This window comes from Syngnathus typhle, linkage group LG4, assembly GCF_033458585.1.
Source record: "Syngnathus typhle isolate RoL2023-S1 ecotype Sweden linkage group LG4, RoL_Styp_1.0, whole genome shotgun sequence".
Classification (NCBI taxonomy): Eukaryota; Metazoa; Chordata; class Actinopteri; order Syngnathiformes; family Syngnathidae; genus Syngnathus; species Syngnathus typhle.
In genome coordinates this window covers 11,965,432-11,988,145 of record NC_083741.1, presented here as the reverse complement: position 1 = coordinate 11,988,145, position 22,714 = coordinate 11,965,432, and the positions used below count along the sequence as shown (strand labels likewise).

General features: G+C 43.5%; 1 protein-coding gene across 2 annotated transcripts; it reads right to left on the bottom strand.

The window, feature by feature from the left end:
* Positions 1-1,382: 1,382 nt before the first annotated feature.
* On the bottom strand, positions 1,383-21,893 carry fn1b (fibronectin 1b). 2 transcript variants are annotated; one of them, XM_061275765.1, is made up of 46 exons: positions 21,569-21,893; positions 20,584-20,709; positions 20,290-20,427; positions 19,894-20,025; positions 19,481-19,618; positions 19,030-19,176; positions 18,764-18,946; positions 17,864-18,046; positions 17,583-17,759; positions 16,634-16,789; positions 16,427-16,555; positions 16,012-16,155; positions 15,546-15,667; positions 15,118-15,286; positions 14,741-14,917; positions 14,530-14,658; positions 14,294-14,383; positions 13,949-14,143; positions 12,981-13,259; positions 12,604-12,867; positions 12,332-12,426; positions 11,832-12,000; positions 11,471-11,557; positions 11,129-11,320; positions 10,029-10,307; positions 8,570-8,761; positions 8,381-8,470; positions 7,919-8,185; positions 7,721-7,837; positions 7,286-7,447; positions 7,057-7,212; positions 6,580-6,696; positions 6,117-6,386; positions 5,833-6,020; positions 5,554-5,641; positions 5,257-5,436; positions 5,088-5,177; positions 4,709-4,897; positions 4,268-4,357; positions 3,674-4,065; positions 3,447-3,585; positions 3,112-3,273; positions 2,769-2,894; positions 2,520-2,626; positions 2,358-2,435; positions 1,383-1,923 (listed from the first exon to the last, which is right to left on the bottom strand). In XM_061275765.1, the coding sequence occupies exons 1-46, from the start codon at positions 21,708-21,710 to the stop codon at positions 1,846-1,848; spliced, it is 7,320 nt and encodes a 2,439-aa protein (XP_061131749.1). In that variant the 5' UTR covers positions 21,711-21,893; the 3' UTR covers positions 1,383-1,845. The 2 variants fall into 2 exon arrangements, with proteins under 2 accessions (XP_061131749.1, XP_061131750.1); XM_061275766.1 differs by lacking the exon at positions 10,029-10,307 and having other exon boundaries at positions 21,569-21,892.
* Positions 21,894-22,714: the final 821 nt, after the last annotated feature.

The window sequence follows — 22,714 nt, the reverse complement described above, 5'->3', positions numbered from 1 at the left end:
TGTCAATATTACACTGCCCCCTGTTGGCACCATTGTATTCCGCAGCTATGCCATATTTAAAAAGATTTAGGCTCCAAGGATGATTCATGGTGAATGCCAGTCTAAAAACCACAATTTTCTGGTGATAGAAAAAGATGATCTTTAAGTACCAATATAGAGATCAAAACAGCATATATGCTCACATCCGGGACCGAACCAAGATCTTACCGAGCGAGAGCCCGTGTTACCAACCAGTCAGCTATTTCAACATAGCAACCTTTGACCGGCTGCACTGTTTTGTACTAGTGATGTGCATTCCAGTGAATAGAATCGGTTCACTCAAAAGATTTGTTCAAAAGAATCGTTTGCTACACTTTCTTATTTATTTATTTAAGCTTTTGTTTTTTTTTACCTCGTGTAGTGTACCTATTGAAGTGTCCATGAGGTGTACCTAATCACAGGCCACTTCATTAGGGAAAAAGCTTACTAAGTGAAAGTGAAATGTGCCACACCCGCCCTCACCCCCACTTTCTGATTGGCTGTTTGATCTGTGACGTCACTTGGACACTCCATTAGGTACGCCGCTATTTTCAAGTGTACCTAATAGGCCGCTCTATTACGGAAATATCATGGTCAAAGGTCACAGGTGTCAAGCTCTAGTCCTCGGGGCCACATTCCAACGTTTTCCAAGAGTCCCTCGTTAAGTGCACCTGCGTGAAAAGTTTTTGGTCATTTTCACGTTCTGCAGGAGCTAAAACTTTTCACGCAGGTGCACTTAACGAGGGAATCACATGGACACTCCATTAGGTACACCGCCATTTTCAAGTGTACCTAGTAACAGGCCACTTTATTAGGGAAATATCACGGTCAAAGGTCACAGGTGTCAAGCTCTAGTCCTCGGGCCGCATTCCAACATGTTTTCCAAGATTCCCTCGTTAAGTGCACCTGTGTGAAAAGTTGGGCTCCTGCAGGACGTGAAAATGAACTGAACTTTTCACGCAGGTGTGTTTAACGAGAGTAACTTGGAAAACATATTGGAACGCGGCCCCTCGAGGACTGGAGGTCGACACCCCTGGTTTCAGTGAAAAGTGCCACACCCGCCCTCACCCCCACTTTCTGATTGGCTGTTTGATCTGTGACGTCATTTGGACACTATTTTTTTTGTTTGGTGTATTGCTTAGTTGTTGTGATACTGAAGTTAAAAAAAAACCTCATCAGCGTGCGTGTGTGTGATTGGGGGGGGACGATTCGTTGAACGATTCGTTTGCACGAATCTTTTGTGTAAACTGATTCTAAAGATTCAGTTCACTTAAAAGAACTGGAATGCACGTCACTGGGGGGGTGATGTCATTGCCTCCCCAGTCATGAACCTCACCGCAAGTCAATAGGACAGACTACGTTGCTTCGATCTTGGATCTTTCCAACTTTATTACAATAAGAGACTTTCTGTCGAGTAGAAACAACTTTGGCATGGACAACAAGATACAAAAATAGAACAGCGACAATTCCACTCACATTCACACACAGAAATTAAAGGGATAAATTAGTAAGAGACAGTGTCACCCCTCTTGCCAGCAGTAGCCGAATGCTTTGAAACGCAACAATGTTTAACAAAACTATGCCTGAAACACACATTGAGTTACTGAGCTGAGCTGTAATGGCTGTTCGGCTAAATAGAGCTAAGTTAGAAATGGTCAAGAGTGAAGGGATCATGTTGATCAGGCAGAAGTGCAGTTTAACATTGGATGAGCATGTGTCAGAAAATGATTAGCCCGTTTGCGCCACGGCAGACAACATCTCTGGGTTCGGGCAGTGCAGTAATCAGACAATAAGGGAGCAAAGCGGTCGGTTCGACGGGCGGTTCTCTCACTCCAGAGGATCCCGGACCGCCAGCGTGTCTGCCAGAAGGCCGGGTCGGAGACATTCAATGGGGCAGTGAATGTTCTGGAAGGAGAGAGAAGTGTTCAGCGAAAGGACATAAACATTAGGGACACCAGTAGCACAATCTAATATGTTTTTTGAACAATTTTAGATTTACTAGTATGAGTAAAAGTGGCTGGAAATAAGATTAGTAGTTGTGACCATGTCTTACTAGTAAGTTTTTTTTGTTTTGTTTTTAATCAATAATTGGCACAAGTACATACCTTAACCTTACAAGTAAACTATTGTGCTGCATGAGTAACACCACCGGCCCAACTAGTAGGCACTTGTCATGCACTAGTAACCTGCTGAACCTTACTACACCAGCCAAATCAAATGGCTTGCCATAGACACCGTCATTCACAAGTGATCACTAGTGTGCTGAATTGTCTTACGAGTGATGACAAAGAGTGGACATACCAGTAGTAGTGGAGCTCAAGATGGATATGAAGACTCACCTTGCCGTATTGAACAGGTTGCACGACACTGGCGTCGGCGTCCGATGCCGGTTTGCGACAGTTCTCGCATCGCCAGCCCTGTTGAAATAAAAAAAGGAACCATCATACATAAGTGACCCACCCGACCGGTGTTTAAACAAAGGTCACCGTTTGGTACGGTACCTGCTGTCCGCCGTAGCATGTGCAGGTGCAAATGGCGCCCAGGTACTCTTTCTGCCACTGGTTGCCCACTTGAAATGTTTTGCCTTCATCGTAGCATACTGATTCATCTGTGAATCAACAGATAGTTCCAAAGCAATATTTTAATTTTAGAAAGAGTTTTGGCTCGAGCGCAGATAACGCTATAATTTATGATTTAATAAATTGCGAGCTACAATTTGACAACCACAAATGAAGGTATTGGAGCCTTACGTGGTTCACACTTGAACTCTCCTTTGCCATTGCCCAGGCAAGTGCAGCTCATCAAGTGATTGTTCTCGGCCTGGCGGTCCCACTTGTCTCCGACGCGGTAATTTTGCCCGTTGTCATGGCACCACTCTAAAGAACAACACCATAAAAGATCCAAGTGAAATACACAATTTGTCTCTAAAAACACTTGCATGTAAAACACTCACAAGGTAAGAAATATTAAGCTTCATTGTGAAATTTCAAGATGAACTGAAAATGCACTTTAGTTAACCTAAGTTGACCTTTTCCTTTTTTCCCTAACATTTTGTGAGAAGCGCATTTCTGTCGTATGAAGGTCGAAACATACTAGAGGAGTCACATCTGAAGTGTCCCCTTCCGAGGCCCAGACACGTGCACCACAGCTTGAAGCCCGTCTCGGACATGCGTTCCCACTGAGTGCCGACATCGTGGTAGGTTGCGGTGAAGGTGTCGTAGCAGGCGTCGTCTGTCGGAGGAACTCCCTCTTGGACTGGCGGGAAGGAAGATGACAAAGTCACGTAAAACAGAATACATGTGTAAAAAATACAGTAATCCCAATTACCGTTTTTTTTTATGAGAGATTTAAGGCATTGCTAATATTTTGCAATTTTTCCCTTCCAGTAAATGTAATTGAATGTAAAGATGAAACTGTTTGGGACTCACCGGTGTTTTCAGCGGTAACAAGCTGCTCAAGGACCTTGTGTTTGAGCGCTCCCTTCAGAGCCTCCACAATCACGTTGTAGTCAGCCCCAGGGGTGAGGCCGATCAGCGTGGCGGTGGTGGCGGAGCCTGGTAAGCGCACCTAGACGGAAGCGTAGAAAAATGAAATTGCATTGAAATTCAAAGTTGTCGATGATATCAAATCGATGGCTTTCCATCGGCGCTCTTACCTCGAACATTTTCTCATCCAAATGTGTTACTGGATTGCAAGAGACCAAGTACGCGTTGCTCTGACTGTACGGGTTCCAGGAAATGGAAGTTCTTGTTTGAGCCTCCTGCGGGAGACCTGTCTCGTTGGCAAAGATGGTGCCATAGGGCACATTGAGCTTCACGTAGGGCTTGCCCCGCCCACCGGGCACAAAAACTAGGGGCTCTTGAACTTGGCCGTACGGGGTCTGCGGGGTGGGCCGGTTGTTGTTGTTGTACTCAGTGTACTCCACATGCTGGCTCTGACCACCGAGACCATCCTGGTTATTGTTTCCCACGAGCTGAACTCTATTGTCCAGATCAGTGGGACCTCCAGGTCGATGGGGTTGCGGCACGGGGAGCAAGGAGTCAGGTTCTGGGAGAGGGAGATCAAGTTGTGATTAACCAGTCATTCACAAAGTGGGATTCCATGAGTGAAAGGTTCAAACTGTCTGTAATGTTACAGTGGCTTCAACTTTTCTTTCATCCAGAACAGAATGTATAGTTGTGAGTGTTTGATGAGAAATAAAGAAGCACAGCAAATACAATTTGATAGTCAAAAGTGTTGGAACACTTACGAGTCCTGATTCGTCCCACAAGTGGAGTGCTTCTCTGTGTGTTCTGGATGGCAACAATCTTGATGATGTACTCTGTGGCTGGTTTCAGGCCTGATCAGAGAAGTACAGAAAGACATTTCAATATTTAAGTTTTTTTTTTTTTTACATAATGGATGGATGGATAGTTCTGGTCATCATTAATCCTTCAAGTTGTAGTTTTGTTTGCACAGTGTGCAGGTTCTAAAAAAAGTCTTGAAAATTTGTTTTATGTTCATTCCTGCCTAGAAGCATATAGAATACACATATTCATTCAATTAAAGGGCTAAAGTTAGAAATGACAAAATAAGACAAAAATCAACAATCTTGGATGGTTTCGTTACATTTGGATTAATTTAATTGAGATTGTTAAAAAACAAAATATTGACTAAAGAGCCTAGAGGATTATGTGGAGCAAAAGCCTACCAGATATGGTGGCGTAGTTCTGTCCAGCGTGGGGCCGTGGCTTCAGCTCCTGTGGAGTGGCTCTGGGCTCCCCGTAGGTGACGTAGTAACCCGTGATGGACGTGGCTGGAGGTTGCCAGGTGAATGAGATGTCGGTGGGGTTCAAAGACGTCACTTGAAGGTTGGTGGGAGCTTGGACGACCGGTTTAGCTACAGAGAAAAATTCAAAAATTTGTGGAATTGCTCTTTTTATGGAACCTTTTCTAGTAGTTCTCCGCTGCCATTCATTGGCTTTTTTAAGCAATTACAAGCACATTTGACAAATTTCAACATGCTGCTAGTTAACTTTAATAGAATTAACATATTGGTGCAGAAATGCATACAAATACACACACAATACCTGTTTGGACAGTAAGTGTATTCGGGGCGCTCCTTGTGTTGCCGTTCAGAGTGTACAGGTTAATGGAATATGTGGTGCCTGGCTTGAGACCTTCAAAAACACATCAGTGCACAGTGAGCAATGGCAAATATGATTTCCTCTGAAATGTTTTTGTTTTTTCGTGGTCTACCTTTGACGGTGTATGTGTATACATCTGCTGGGATGGTCTCGGTGACAATGGGACGGGAGCTACCCTGGGGCGTGGCCTCAAAGAGGAAACCGGTAATGGTTTCCACCTTAGTACGCCAGCTGAGGGTGAAAGAGCTGTCCCCCACATCGCTGATACGCACACGCTTAGGCGGACTTAGATCTGCATGGGAAAGGAAGATCTATTTACGGGCCACTACTTGTTGGTCACTACATTTCACAACTGTATGCCAGCCACACACACTTTACTGGAATAGAAGGAGCTGAAATATCAGATTACCTTCCAGTGTGGTTGCCTCTCCCACCAGCGGTCTGCTGGTGACCGAGTTCTTCAGAGCATAGACATGGACCTGGTATCTGGTGGCTACCTGTGGTACAAGTACAAGATAAAGATGTATAAATTCGTTCATGGTGTCTGTGTTTTACTTGGAAAAAAAACCTCAGTGGGCAAATTGATTGATTGATTGATTGATATCTTGGGCAGAAAAAAAAACTGCGAGAACAGAACATGATCACCATGCAAGTTAATAAAATGGAAAATCTAGCGTTCAATTTTTACCATAAGCCCGGGTATGACCACGCTTGTTGTGTCAGGAGAAACATTGAGTTCCTTGGCGGGACTGTTGATGTTCTCTGGGTTGACGACCACACGGTATCCAGACAGCCGTGCGTTAGGTGCCTGCCACGACGCCGCAAAGGAAGTGGGCTCCACCTCTGAGATGAGCAGGTTGGTGGGAGCGGGGATGACTGAGACAGACGAACACAAAGAAGGAGCAAATACATGAGCAATTTGGGCCCTCTTCATTCTTAGTTAAGAGCATGTATCAGCAAAGTTGTGTCTACCTGTGGCTTGCGTTCCCACCAATGGTGTGCTGGGTGTGCGGCCATGGAGAGCAATGACTTTGACAGTGTACTCCGTTCCAGCCCGAAGGCCTTTTATGGCCACGCTATCCTGATCGCCTCTGGGTGACGGACGCAGCTCCCTCTCGCCATCGTCGGGGCTGGAGTAGAGAACGCGGTAGGATGTGACTGTGCCCTCTGGACTGTCCCAAGCGATGCGCATAGAGTTGGCATCGATGTCAGAGAAGGTCAGGTCCTTTGGACGATCCATCGCTGTGGGGAAAAGGTGAAAAGAAACCAAGGAAATGAACTATGTTGAAGTTTATTGATGAGCAAGGGAAGCTTGAACCATCCAACTACAGAAGCTTTGTCAAAGTTTGGTCACTTGAGTCATTCCACATGAGTTTAGTCGTCAAGAGTTCTCATTTAATCCTTTCAGTTTTCCTAGATAAGATCAGAAGCAGACCTGTGATGGCATTTTCCACGACTGCAGAGGAAGGCTGGCCATCAGTGCCCAGGGCAGAGATGCTCACAACGTACTCAACAGTTGGCATCAAGCCTGTGAGGGTCATCTCAGTTTGAGCTGTAAAGCAAAAAAAGAACAGAGCATGTTTGGGAAAAGGCAAGACTAAACTTGTTTCTGCACAAAATATGGACCGGAGTATTAGGACACGAATACATCTGTGGCTATTGGAAGTGGAACAAAATAAGAACATGTCATGGAGCTGAGACAAGGTCAGGCTGACATTTTAAATGATTTACAGGAACTGATTCACAACGTGTGGTGCAGTTGGACTCCCTCTGTTAGTAAATTAAATATCACTGCCAAAGCAGCATGCTCAATTGAATCTTTGATTTTAGATTTGATCAAATTAACATTCAGAGGGAATTTGGCCTAATCTAACCCATGTGTCCCAAGACTTGCAATCCAACTGGCTCTTACCGGGAGACACGTCCTTTGAGTAGGATGGTCCAAGGCCATTTTTAGGTGCGCCAGTGACTCTATAGCCTGTGATGGGCCCCCGAGCAGGAGCCCAGCGTACTGTGATTGCATTGTCGCTCACATCAGTCACATCCATGCTAGCAGGCGGCTCGATATCTAAAGAACAAATTGAATTTCAGCCACTCATACTTCCGAGTTAAATATATTTTCCTCTTTCAATTTCCTTTACCAGTCTTATGTGTGATGTAGACCGGGGTGTTGGAGGTGGGGTTATCCCCTCTTCCGGTAACAGCATAAACCGTGATGGTGTAGTCGCTCCCCGGCTGCAGATCGGTGATGGTGGCTGTGGTCTGAGTGCCTGGGATGGTGAACTCTTGAGGAGCTCCCCCACCTGGAAATCGACAGAAGACCCCACTTTTAATTATGGATGCAAAATGTCAAAGGTAAAAACCTTTCATGAACAAAATGAAAAGTTAGCTCTTAATAGAGAAATTGGCACAATCTCTATGGTAACTTTCCAATTAAGGATATTTTCAGAATTCCCCACTTTCACTTCCCATGAAAATTTGGTGGAAAATGTCCTGGATATTTTTTTAAACTATTGATCACTAAAATTTGAGGAGTATTTACTGGGTAAAAATGACAATTGTAGAAGAAACCATACCTGTGCCTCTGTAAGTGATCCGGTATTGATTGACGGCAACAGAGGGAGCGTCCCATCGAATGGTGATGCTTGTGGGCGAAGACGACATGACTTCCAGGTCAGTGGGAGCATCAGAAACTGGAGATGTGGAGAAGATTCATTACGTTTCAATAAAAAACAAATTCAAAAGAGGACACTATTAGTAAACAAAACACTCACTGGTGGCCTGTGTGCCTGTCACAGGTTGGCTCTCCTGGTTGTCTTTGACAGCGTACACAGCGATGAGGTACTCGGTCTCAGGAGTCAGCCCGGTCAGAGTGTAATAAGTCCTGCTAGGGGGAAGTCTCTCATCCTTGGTGCGCCCACCACTTGTCTTCTGATGGCGGATCCGGTAACCCGTGATGCTAGCGGATGGAGCCCGCCAGTTAATTTTAAAGGAGTTGGTTTGGATGTCAGAAAAGTCCAAAGCAGTTGGGGAATCCACAGCTAGAAAGAAAAAGTATGCATATTATACAATTGTATAATCTCGAGGTGATACGTTTCAGGGCGTCGTAGAATTACCACGGCGTTCCGTGGGTGGCAGCAAACTCAAAATGTTTCATTGTGCTCAAAAGGACACTATTTGTCCTGACTAGCGATACAACTTATCCTGACTAGCGATACAACTTTTGTCTCACTCACCTGTCCTCTGTGTCGCTGTGGCAGGGTTGCTTTCTCGCTCTCCATAAATGTACACCACACTAATGCGATATTCTGTGTCAGGAAGCAAATCTGTACAAATGGGAAGGGAGACAATTCGTTAGAATGGCTTGCAACTCAAATCAACGGCTTCATAGTTGTCATAGGTCGGTTGCTGTGTTGTGGCCTTACTCTCCAGCAAGAAGGTGTTGGAGGCTCCGCCCACGTTGACCTCCTTAAAATCGCGGTCGTCAGTCACAGGGCTGTAGCGGATGACAAAGCGAGAAATGTCGCTCGGAGTGGCAACGTGTGGGACTGTCCATGTGACCCTGATGTGGTCAGGACCCACACCTCCGAACTGCAAGTTGGTTGGAGCTGGAATCACTGAGGATATGAGGGAATAACAGCTTGATCTCATGTAGAAAGCAAAACAACATTAGACCAACAATACTTTGCTTTTGGAGTGGTACCTTGACTTATGACCTTTCTGTTCATCGCATGGTCGACATGTTTGATTTGTGTGCACCGCTAGATGGTGGCAGCAAACTCACTGTGGAAGTATTTGTAACTATTGTTTTGTACTCACATTGTCCATCTCTTGTGGAGGTATTTTGATAAATGTCTTTTTTCTTTTTGTATTTTCCCCTTCTCGATGTGTGTGAGTGCAGTTTGGCAGATTGCTAACAGTTCTGCAAAAAAAAGAAGCCAAGTGTGCTTGCTTCAAGCTTTTTATTGCCAATGCCAATTGACGTCTGCTGCAAAACTAGACATACGAAAAAGAGAATTACAAGTTTTCAACCACATAGCACTTTGATTGGAAATGTGCTGTCTTCATTTTCCGACATTCTATTGGATTGCCGTATTACCCTATGTTTACTGTAGGGTTCTATCAAAAAAGAAACATTACAGTTTTCTGGGTGTTCTGGAGTAGTATTAATGGCATTTTCAATCGTTTAAATGTGGAAAGTAAATTTAAGCTACTAGTGATTGCCGTTACGAGGATGGTCATGGAACGAATGGTATAAATTCATAAGCCATGGTACCACTGCTTAGTATATGTATCATTCCAGAATTGGAGGACATAACCCACACACAAAATTCAGAAACATGCACTTTCTGTATTAATTGTATTTTTCTACTGACTAAATGCAATTGTAGTAAAAGTGATTTCTAAACATCATTTAAAATACCAAAATGTTACAATGTTTTTTTGTTCTCTACTGATGACCAACTTGCTCAAAATCAAAGTTACCATAAATCTGCATATTTTGGGAGTATGACTTTGTTGATGTCTTTCTTGTTTAAGCTTCTTGTTTTATCACAGACATATTTTCAGTACGATAGTAGTAATTATCCTCTGAAGTTGTGTCTCTCGCCTTCCTAAAATCTTTTCAGGATTCAAATGAAATCTACCATTTTTAATTGGTTGATTTATTTAGCAATATATAAATAAGACTGTATCTTGCGTTGTGTCTTTTGATGGTCGTGCTGAACGAATCAAAATATTCCCTTTTTTTGGCAACTTTTTTTCTTTTTAAATAAAGTGGTCCCTCCGATTCTGGAATTACCCATGTACAAAATAAGAAAGCAAGAATTTCCTAAAATCAATGGTGTCGTTCTCCTCACACATAAATAGAAATCTGAAATTCACCCGCTTGAGTTTGCTTTGTGTGTGTGGTTGGCTCGCTTTCCCCCTCTTCCATAACTGTGACGATACTGATGTCATAGTCCACGCCGGGCTCCAAACCACGGAGCGTGTAATAACCAGCTGATGCGTCCACCATATCTTGAAAAATGGGCAAGTTCTGGCCCGCCGTCGCTACCGTTATCCGGTAACCCGTTATGGTCGAATAGTTCAGTGGGATCCAGCGCAGGCCAATGGTGGTGTCAGTAATGTCGACAAAGCGAATATGTCTCGGTGGAGGTATGTCTAGAAGGGTTAGGCCAGGTGCAAAGCGCAAGCAACATGAGAAAGACATAGACAATGATTACCGTACACAGATTAATTCAATGAATTCAACATTCAGTGCCAGGAGCGATACAGTCAACATTCAAATCGGACAGCAAATCAACAGTTGAGGGCATGCGCCACTTATATGATTATGACACACAAGATTTTCATGCAAATGTTAGCCAAAGACCCCAGCAGGTTATAATGGAGCAGGCTGAATTAAACAACACATGACATTTAATAGTGCAGTGTCACACACAATAATCAAGGAGAATTTTGGCTGATTTTTTGGCAGCAGAAAAAAATCTCCCCGAGTGGCACAAAGGAATATCTTATTTTTGAATCTTTTCAGAATTTAAAACCGTAATTTTGGTGAGAGGAGTACTTTGCATTGGTGGAATGTGTGATCATAAACAAGGACAAAATATCCTTGGGGTTTATGTTCATAATGCTAGGATAACTTGCTCTAAACTAAACAATAAGGTTTGAATACAAAAGTGTTTTTTTCCGGAAATCTACACTGACTTGATTATGTATTTTTACTCCCTGTATTTTAAACACACACACACACACACACTGTGCAAACTCTCTCCAATGACTTTCTACTTTGCAAATAGCTCCAGTATGAAACTCTAGCCCTCGTGAAAACTGACGGACGTGGGGAACACAGACAATAAGTGTCTTCCACAATCTCACTCAGCTTTTTCTCTTATTTCCCACACGGCAAACACACTTCTTACTCTGCGCTAGAGTGTGCTCTCGATTCAGCATGTGTCAATGCCTTTTCCATTTGCACTTACCTGGGGTGATAATAGTGGACACGGGCAGACTTTCCAAATGCTCCTTGACGGTGAACACGCTAATGTTGTACTCCACCCCAAGATTGAGGTTCTCCAGCACGCATGAGGTTTGATCAGCCCTCACAAATTCCTCGAGGCTGTTTCCTTTCTGTCCACTGGTAGGCGTGCTGGACACTCTGTAGCCCGTGATGTCTGCAGAGTGAGGGGGTGGGAAAGGACGTCAGATTTTGTTCCTTTACGTATGAGTCACTGTGAGAAGTCGAAAAGATGTACCGGGAAGAGGTGTTTTCGGAGGTCAATGTCTAGACTCGGTGGGCTCCGGGCAGCCCAGTCAATATTTACCTGGTGTTTTGGAGGCCGTCCAGTGGACAACGAGATCTCCTGTGTCAGAGTTGGACTGGACTCTCAGGTCAGTGGGAGGAGACAAAGCTGCAGGGAGACCGCGGTAGAAGCATTGGGACATTGAGCAAATGCGTAACAATCATCCAAATAAGTCTGAAATGGTTTTCACTGTGTAAAATATGAGAGCAGCACGGCAGCAACGTTTAAGGAAGAAATTTCGCTCTTAGTTTGTAACGCTTTCCGTTCCAACTCGTTATGTAAAGACGATTCATCACGTGTATTTGCATCTACTCCCTTCGCATGCCTTGCACTTGCATTCCCGGGTGCTTCTGGTCAGTAAAGGTGTTTGAGAGTTACTCACGGGTGACAACGTTGCGGGTGATGGCGCTTCCACGAGGGCGTCCATTGAAGATGGGCTGAACGCTGTATGTGTACTGAGTTCCGGGAATCAAACCGCTTACATAAAGGCGCCCAGTGTCAGAGGTCTTGTGTTTTGGAGACTCTCCTTGCTGGCTGGGGAGCACAGACAGCTGGAAAGAAGATCAGATCACTCAATGAGAAAAGCACACATTACTGTGGACCGCAAAGTCATTACATCATAATGCTGAGCCTTTCATAAAGATTGAATCTAAGCTACTGACACTGGGCTCTTGGGTGAAATTTCAGGATGAACTTCAATTGACCTGTTCGCAACGTTCTAAGCCCCCTCTTGCACAATACGCTGCTCCCGATAAGGGGTTGCATAGCAAAAGATCAAACCCAAACCACAAGGTATCCTTTTAGGACAGGTAACACGCAGAGATACACATTCCATTCATAAAGTGATTCATTTTCATGTGGCGAGCTTGTTGTGGCTGCTACCTTGTAGCTAAACCTGTGGACAGGTATCCAGGAGATGATGATGGAGGTATCAGTGACCTCTGTGCTGAACGCAGGTGCATTTCCCATCTGGGGCGCTGGAATGACATTATATGACAATTTCAACCAGTTTATTTGACTTTAAGTGGGTGCGATTGTTCATTCAGAAGCCTGATCAGCATTAAGTCAAATGCACCAAAGGGGACAAGTATTCTAACAAATGATGTAACACTCGAAACCTCTCATCTTGAGGCCAACCTCGAGACCTCACTCACCTGTGGTGAAAAGCGTGGTAATGGGCTCACTAAGCACACTGTTCAGCTCAGAGTGCAGAGTAGCAGTATAATCGGTTTCAGGACGCAAATTCCTCAGCGCGTACTGGGTGACATCACCGGGGATTCGCTTCTCGACAGGACTGGAGCCCTGGATACTCAAGAAGAGACGATAGCCAGATACTGAGGCACGGGGAGCTTCCCAAGTAACCAGAGCGTTGTCTGGGCCGATGTCGGTGAACTGCACGCTGGTGGGAGCATCTGGTTCTGGAGGCAAAGCAAATGTAGGCTATATTCTCGTTCATTCCTGCAAATTCCCTTTGAATAATAGCAACGATGAAAATTGCCAAATATTCAATCCCACAAAGAACAACACATACTGGTAAACATCTCTCCCATCAGTGGCTCGCTCTCCACACCCCCGTTAATGGCATAGACGTAGAAGCGGTACAGAGTGCCTGGCTGCAGGTGGGTGATGTCAGCATAGGCGTTGGGCGACACCGGCAACTGGAGGGGTCTGATCTCGGTGCCGTCGGGCGCCACGGGGGAAAAGGTCACCCTGTAACCCGTCACCTCGCTGGGTGGTCCATTCCATGTGAGGGTGATCTTCACATCGGTGACCTCATAAAACTGCAGGTCGGTGGGGGCTGCCACCTCCTCTGCGGCACAAAATCAATCAAGACAAATGAGTTGACAAAAAAAAGAAAATATCACCATAAGTCGATAGATCTCTACAGATCCATTATAATTATACTGTATGTAAAGATATCAAGCAAGCATTTATGCGACACACAGCTTAAGGTCTATGTACTAGTAACCTGGTCCTCACTAGTAATACAACATTGGTGTACTCTATTAGTAGGATAATTACAGGCAAAGTTTTGTAAATCTAGTAAAATGATGTGACTTTATATTTTAAGTGTACTGGTGCAAAATATTCCGTTTATATCAACAAACTGAAGTGTTATGATTTTCTGTCAATGCCTACAGTGTACGATTGTGACACAGCATTTGGAAATCCATGGAGTAAAATATTACGATTCATGTTCCAGATTAAACAAACGATAGATGAGAAATGTTCTTCAACAAAACAGCATCTGGTTTTACTCTGAAAGTCTACTAAACATTTTTAGCTTGACAAGTCAACAATCCAGCTGTGGCCATGATAAGATCTGATGGATAGCATTTCTTTGCTTGTTGGTGGTGCTCACATTCCATTCCCCTAATCTTTGCACAAGTCTGTTTCGAAGACCCCCGTGAATCATACAGAGGGTCATGCAGAGGTTGCGATGTGCAAAAATGGTAAAAAAACATCCCGAGAGCTTACATCATCATTCGACAAACATACCTGGTTGAGAAGATCCAGCCGTATGGACTTGGGCAAAAACAGGCTCACTTTCCTGGTTCTCCTCCACAGCGAAGATGCTGATGTTGTACAGTACACCCGGGTGAAGGTCAACCAGGGTCACAGAGGTCTCTGACTCGGGCAGGTTCAGCTCGGTGCTGCTGCCCTCCACGGATGGCGTGTAGACCACACGGTAACCTGATTGCACACAGACGCAGACACTCAACAACCATACATATATAGTAACCATAAACATTTATGATGTTGATTGCCATAAAGTTCCATGTAAAATGACAAGGAACCTTCTGGTTCTGTTGTTTACCACAAATACAATATGAAGTTGATTACCAGTAATAGGAGCTTGAGGTCTGGACCATCTGATGCGGATCGAGGTCTCTCCCACATCATCGATAGCGTGCTGAGCAGGAGTGTCAGGAGCTGGGGAAATGAAGGCCACGTTGGCACATTTTTATTGCTTTTATTCTAGAATTTTAACATCTTCAATACAAATCACACTGTAAACTAGATTGGCTTGGACTTTAAAGGCTGACCCTCGTACAGCAAATGCGCTTGCTTGTTCCTACCTGTCGTTTGGGATGTTGACAAGATGAGGTTGGCATCGCCCTCGTCCGGAAGCTCGTAGACGTTAACGTTGTATCTGCGCCCTGGCAGGAGGTTACCGATGCTGACAGAAGTGGATGTTCGAGGAAGATCTGAAACAGAAAATGTAAAGTTGCGGCCAGAACACCTCTGCGCGTGGGTGTACATTTGCGCAATTTCGTTGTTTCTTCTTACCCAAGACTTGCCGCTGTGCACCTTCCTCGCTGAGCTCATACTCCACCCTAAAGCCGGAGATGGTGGCCGAGGCCGACGTCCAGGACACGACGAAGCTGTTTGAAGTGATTTCCGTCACAGATTCGGAGGTGTCGACCAGCGGTGGAGGTTTGTTTGTCTCTCCCTCCGAGGTTTCCACTTGAGAAGAAAAGGGATATTGTTTTGTATGCCAGTATGCTCTGTGGTACGACAATTCAGTTTTGTTGTCTTTGGAAAGAAGTACTGAAAGTCATCCTTGTATGAGCTGCCTCACTTCAGCAACATTTTGAAATAGCTTTTGTAGTTGACTGTGTGAGTTGATATGAAGAAAATGTGTGGAAAATTGTAGGTTTACTCACAAGAACCATGGGTGGTGGTGAAATCGAAACGTGTGGTCTCACGTTGTCCGTAGCGCAAGATGCTGATCAGCTGACCCTCATAGGTGACCCCCGGACGCAGACCGGAAATGGTGTAGGAGTTGAGGTCACCGGGAACGACCACCTCCTTCCAGGGGCTACGAGAATTTTTCTAGGAACAACAAAAACATGAGATGAGCGACAACCGCTTTTTTTTTTAAAAACGCTTCAAAGACAAAGGATGGATATGGAAAGTTATCTGAGCAACATTTAGCAAAAAATCATCAAAGGTAGGCTACACTTAAATTAACCTTACTGAAGACAAATTAGAAAGTGGATCTTGTGGCATGTTTACAGTCATCATTAATGGAGCAGAGTAAAAAGACATTCTGCAAATCAGCGAGAGACAGGGAGACGTTATTGTGACTCACAATCTTCCATTTGAGGATGTACTGCGTGATCTGAACAGATGAGGGGGGGTTCCACTGGATGGGGTGCGAGTCGGGCTGTTTGCCCGCCTCCGTGATGATGACCTGAACTGGCCTATGGCCGCCTGGAAAGTTGCAGTGAGACTCGATGAGAGAAAGGAAAAGCTGGAGGCGACATCCAGTAGGTTAACATGACGGTGTTACAGTAGCTGTGGGTTGGTGCTCACAAACATTCTCACAGTGTGACATCACACTGTGAGAATGTTTGTACAACACTTGAGTACTATGGCTCACCACTATTTATCTGCCCACCTTTATTGGCATGTATCTTTTTTCATTGGTGCTGGTCAGACCTTTACAGAAATATTTTACTGTGTAATTTTAGAACGAGAGCTACATTGCACAAGTCTTGTTTTTTTTTAAACCGAGGCAGTGGATGAGGCTGATCATGAGTTTAAATGTTACCCACCTTGGTGATTCTGCTGGGGTTCACACCTCATTTCTCCAATCCCGTTGCCATAGCAATAACAGCGATAGTGGATGCCATGGATGACTTTGTCCCATGACTCTCCGATTTGATAGAACGCCCTTGTCTGTGGCTCCTGACACTGATCTGTTATAGGAGATGAAAATGACATGGTTGTGGTTGTTTAACTTGCCCCAAAAACATTTCCAAGATATAAAATATTTTGAGTGTAAGAGCAATGGCTTACTTTTCCTGATTTTACGCATATAAGCAGCAATTTTATTAAATCAAATTTCGAAGGATTTTTCACCACACTCTTCTCTGTGCTATGTTAAATTTGGAAGGCATTTCTTTTCGTTTTACTTTAAAACTAACTTATGGCTTATACACATAGTGATTTACTAGGCCAAGAACTTACCAATAGCATCACACTTCCAGCGTCCGCGTCCCTGCCCATAGCAAGTACAGTTCATCATGTAGCCCTCGTCGTGGCGCTTGGAGAACTCCTGATTGACGTCATAGGTCAAGCCCTCCACAATACACTGATCTGGACACGCAAAGACGACACACACCTTGTTGACAGATGACATAACACGCGAGCTTCATGACATCTGACGGCTCTCACCTCGCAGTTGTGAGTGAGCGATACAACTCCACTCGCCCCGACCATTTCCGAGGCATGTGCACTCCATCATGTGCCCCATGACGTCATGTCGTTTGTCCCATTTGTCACCAACGCGGTGCATGACTCCGTCGTTAGTGGTGCACACCTCCTCGTGGGCTACGGGAAAGGCACATAAATAAGGACCAAATCTGGCACAGGCCAGCAGACTGACACATGCTTGTGGGTATTGATTTGTTTCTCTTTGAGTTCCGAGTATAATAAATACTCAATAACAAAATAAGTCCACGTCAGAATAGTGACCATCTTTCTTTTTTGGGAGCATTTTAGCTGTCCCAATCCAAATATAATGAAACTTTGCAAGGGTCAATTTTAGCAATATCCCAATCTTAATAAATCAATAAATAAGTCAATAATATGTCGCCGATATCAAGTTGCACTTTTTGGCTTTATTTGGAGCAAATTAAAACACATGAAAATTATATTTAAAAAAAAATTCTTGTCATTTACAGAATTGAATCATAATAAAATGGCTTTAATTATAGAGATTCTTGAACTTTTGGTATTTTTTCAACCAGATTACAGCTTTGATTGATTTTAGGACAAGGGAACAATTTAAGTTGCAATTTAACATGGAGCAAATGATTGATGTAATTTTGACTAGTTGAGAAATCATCTGCTGACCATTCAAAAGAATTACGTTTTATCGTATTTTAGGAAGTGCAATATATTGTTGTGATTAACTGACTTTTCAACCATGTGCAACATGTTCAAATGAAATTTTTATCATCTAAACACTCGGAAGTGACAACTGCATATGTGAATATGACCACGCCCAAGAAGAAATACACTTTTTCAAAACAGCCATTGTATTTCAACGGTCTCTTAGCATGCAAGTTTGTATGAAATTTTATTCTATTCTTCAATATTCTCAAAGTGTTCACACACTCACCAGCCATAGGGCAGAATCCAAAGTGTTGATCAGCATCATAGTTGTACGTGGTGCCGCACCACTTCATACTATCATGACGGCCATCCGATGTGCAGTCTGTGTAGTTGCGGCCGCTGTACAGGTAGGGAAAGTGGCAAAGGGCGCCATTGGAGTTGCCTCCTCGTGTGGCCACATTGGCTGGTCATATGGAGGAAAAAATTATTACACACTGCTGATTTTCCATGCAGTCTGTCAATTCTGTCCTGTAAAGTAGAACTGAATAAGTCCAAACATCTTCTTACCATTTTTCTCAGTACAATAAGAGTACTGCTGGTCTCGCTCATAGTCTGAGGTGGTGGAACACCAGAGCTGGCCATCTGTGCGTCCGTCCGTGGTGCATGAGTAGTAGGTCTTCCCCATGAACACAAATGGGAATACGCATAGCTGGCCGTTGGAGTTGCCACTGTACACCTGGTTGCGGGCCTCTGGACAAATCAAGAATGTCAATTTGCTGTCAATTGACGCTTTTGAAAACTTCATGAACCTATTATTTTTCTCTTATTTCCATTTCCTAGTCTCAATTATAAATTAAAGATGAACAAGAAAGTAAAGAAAGAGAAGTCAACCACAGCTGGGATTTGGAATGGTTCATTGAGATCTTTGGGATTAAACACGGCGGAACATGAAGTAACGTTGACAGGGTCGGAGAAGCAAAATAGAACCTGCCCATGACCTTGCTATAAAAATGTTTTTCCATTAGAGCAAGTTACCAAAACAGGTTATGTCAAATGTATTTAATTGACAGCAAAATATTAGGAGAGTAACAAAAACTGGTCTGAATAAAAAAAAGAATTTTTGATTTAAATAATGCAAGTGTACCGTTCCATTTTAAAATATATCAAGATATGTATCGAATCATCTTTTGTTGGAGGTATAATGGCGCATTTATAGTACTGAAAAGTTCATTCAAACAACAAAAAAACAAAAAAGTCATTGCGTCATACCCTTTTGAATTGAGAAGTACCATATTGAATCAAATGGTAATCCCACTATGGCTACTTTTGTCATTTAGGGAGCAGTCAAGAGATTGTGCAATTGCACCTAACCCTTCTTCAATAACACATCTTAACCTAGCAGAAACTTGTCGGAAGAGGTTTCTTGGAACCCCGAATGAGGGAAAGAAGCTTGACAATTTTACTCACCCCACTCCTGACAGCTGACTCCGTTACCCAGACAAGTACAGAGCATCTGCTTGCTGCCCTGGCTCCTGATCCAACGCTGTCCGTCGTAGTAGATGGCTCCGGAGTCCGTGGGACAGGTTCCTTCAATGGGAATCTCTAGCTCCAACTGAGGATGGAGTGGGCTCACCACCACCGAAGCTGTGCCTGTTCGAGACCAAAGTAATTGAACGTGTGTGCGGTTCTTAACATTGGTGCCAAAGTGAAATCTGTTGGCTTTCCTTTCTCACCTTGGCCTGCGTTGTGGCGCTCACACTTCCACTCTCCACGACCGTTTCCCAAACACAAGCACTGCAGTGTGTGCCCATTGGCATCATTCTTTGACCATGTGTCTCCAATGCGGTGGGATCTTTTGGTGTCTTGGTCATTGCAACGATCTGGTCAGAAAGCCAGAGTACTCAGAACTGGCTATGTCAACATGACTAATGTGTGCGTGCGTGCGGGTACTGCGTATGTGGGGAAATGAAGCTTCAAGTATGCTTCATGAACCAGTTGCATTTTTTTTTTTTTACTCCTCCGGATGGCACTGATGTGGGTTCAAGAAAAGGCAAGTAAGAGTCCCTTCCGGCCCATGTTGAAAAGAGAGTGCCATCTAGAGGGCTCAATAACCACAACAAATGGTTCGTGAATCATATTGAAGCCCCATTTTCACATCACTAATATATGCATGCTTCTGCTTACTCCTTGAGCTGCACGTGATACGGCCGTTTCCCTCGCCCAGGCAAGTACAGTCCAGCATCATCCAGCCTTGGTAGGGTTTCTCCCATGTCTGCCCCACCACATACGATGAGGCGGCATTGTTGTCGTAGCAACGCTCAGCTGTGCAGATAAGCGAACATGTATGGAACACGGTTTCAGCATTTATTCAAGATACTTGATATAAAGCTTGATGTGTGTGGAGCAGTACACTCTTTGTCCTCATACTAAGACATGCGCTAATAAAACAAGTGTCTTACTAGAAGTAATGTTTTTCTGTTGTTAGTTCGACTGCCCCGTAAAATATTTACAGTGACATCAAACATAAGTTGGCTGTGTGCACTTTGCAAGATGGCCTGTCCAACCAGGGAAAAAAATCATTTAGCAATGTTACCCACCCACAGGCTTGCAGGTCCACTCTCCCTTGCCATTTCCAAGACACACACACTCCAGCATATAGTCAGCAGTATCATGAGGCCTCTGCCAGGTGTCACCGATTTTGTAAGACCTTCCGCCTTCATGGCAACGATCTACAAATGACAACATAATAGGTTCATTCAGCTAGTAGAGAAAATTGTATTTGTGTTACTCAGCTTGTACGTATTGATGTTCCTTTAAAGGAGAAGTCGCTTGATGATATAATACGTCACTGAAGAAATGTCTTCCAATATATTAAAATGTATGCACTTGAAAGTTTACGTACTTGAACGTATTTCTGCACTGTACTCTAAGATTAGAAAATGCTAATACAAAAAAAAACAAGCAAACTCTCCATCATATTTGAGGTAACTCACTTGCGATGGTACAGCTGATCTTGCCCCGACCAGATCCGATGCAAGTGCAGTCCCACATCATTCCGTCCTTTGGTCTCTCGTAAGTTTCACCAACCCGGTATGTCCGGTCATTGTACTTATCATAACAAGACTCCTCCACTAAGAAATGTACAAAGGAAGCACAACATAATAACGATACAGTACTCAGAACAAAGTGTGCGCTTGCGCAAGTCAAATGCCGTGTACCGCAGAGTAAGGTTCCCTATTATAATGTGTGATAATGAGCGTGATAATATAAAAAAAAATGTCACTAACCTTCAGGCTTAGTTTTACATTTGATGCGTTGTGCTCCATTGCAGGTGCATAACAGCGTGCTGCCCCGGTAAGGTTTCTCCCACTGCTCGTTCACTCCGAATGAGCGGCCGTTTTCCTCGCAGCCAACTACAGTACAGATCACAAAAATGCTTCCTGGTCACATTATTATTAGATGAGCAATCAAGACAAAAATATGCAGTCTCTCACACAAGAAGAAAGGGATCCACCTAAATATATTCATTTTTGAGATTGTAGTTTGCAGCTTGGGTAAAGCTTGCACAAAGTCTTGCACATCATCCTGAGAGGTTTTTTTTCCCGGTATTCAAACCCAGACGGAAAGACATTTATTCAATATCCTTGATAGGGCCATGTCCTAGTATGCTTTTGTCTGAACAAGTAAGACAGTTGAGGGCACTGTTGTTGGTTTTTTTTTTTTCACACTACTAGTTTCACCTTTGGCCTGTGAGTATGCAATTAACCCTTACTGCACTTGTAACCCTACTAGACCTAACTACAAGGTGAGTGTATTACACTCGTAGCCTCCAGGACTCTACAAGTAGCTCCAAAATACTCATTAGTAGTTTTGCCTCACTAGTTACCTAAAGTATTGTGCAGGAAATTTCTTTTTTACATAGTCACTAAATGGTCTTACTAGTCAGGACAAATAGTCTACTAGTGCACTACTCTAACAGCCTGTTTGCGCATTTATTCCATTATGAAGACGAATTTGGCATATATTTCTGGTGAGGCAAAATAACATTATGAATTTCTAGTCGTCAACATCTAGCGAGCCACTGCTGAGCAACTGTGCAATTGTTTTCCCAACACTGTCAATTGAATGTGAGCATTATTATTACAGTTGTAAAGACACGATAGAAATAAATGCAGATCATAAAACAAGAACACACTAAAACAGTGAATAATAAACTTCAAATTGCAACTAAAAGTCAAGACAAAAAAGTTGCTGAAAAATGCATGCACAAACCTGTGCTGACAGGCTCGGTGTCGTGGAAATCAGGATACACCTGATACTGTCCACTCTGTCGTTTATTCTTTGGCACACCGTGGACCACTGCGCTGCACACGCACAAAGCCACCAGAAGGCTCGTGCGTGGGACACCAGCCATTTTACGCACAAAAAGAAAAACAACCAAAAGTGAAAAGAAAGCACAGTTCCCCTCTCTAAAGAAATAAACTGACAAAGACAGAAAGAAAGAAAGTAAAAAAAAGTCTCAGATCGTATCAGTGGGCTTTGTTGTACCCACTGCCGTTGAGTCGGTGCGCAAGGCTGAGGTGACAGACGCGCAGCGCTTTTAAAGGGTTGGGAGGGAGGGAGGAGGCAGCGGGGCTTCCATTGTTGACACTCCCTTTCAGTCAAATAATACCAGCGTGCTGAAGAAAAACCGGGGGGGGGGGGGGGGGGGGACAAGCTCTGGTAAAAGACTTCTTATTCAACTCTTGTACAAAAACAAATGTTAGAAAAACAGTTCTGTCATCAAGTATTTGCACTTTGTATGAAAATGAAAAACTCATGCAAATTAATGAGTTCATGTTATTCTGCAGAGAGAGCATCACATGTTAATTTAAAATACTCCATTTATAACTTTTATAGACTGATTGCATCCTTACAAATGCATCATTCATAACATCAAACAATATTACTGCTATTATTAACAAGACAAATGACAAAAATACAAATTGTGTTTTCATACGTACATAGGAATATCGCATATCAGGAAAATAATATCAGCGGTGGCGAATCTTGAACTGAAAAATAGGGGGGGGGGGAATAATTAATTTAAAAAAAGAAGATTAGCAATCTCACAAATGTTCTGTTTGCATTTCTGCTCAGTAAATGGAATCCATATCTGTAAAGTTTACAGTACTTTAACTTATCACAGCCAGACCATATAACATGATAAAACATTGTGCTGTGCACCAGCTGTGCAAAGATCTGTGATTTTTTTTCTCTCTCGTGGCAATTGTAGTTGAAAACAAAACAAAGGGAAAGTTCAACAAAGCAAGAAACTTGTTTTGATTTATATCTTTAATACAGGGAACAATTAGGTCCGTAACTTTGCAATTTTCACATCAGCAAAACTTTAAAATATTTAGTGTGTGGGATGAACAA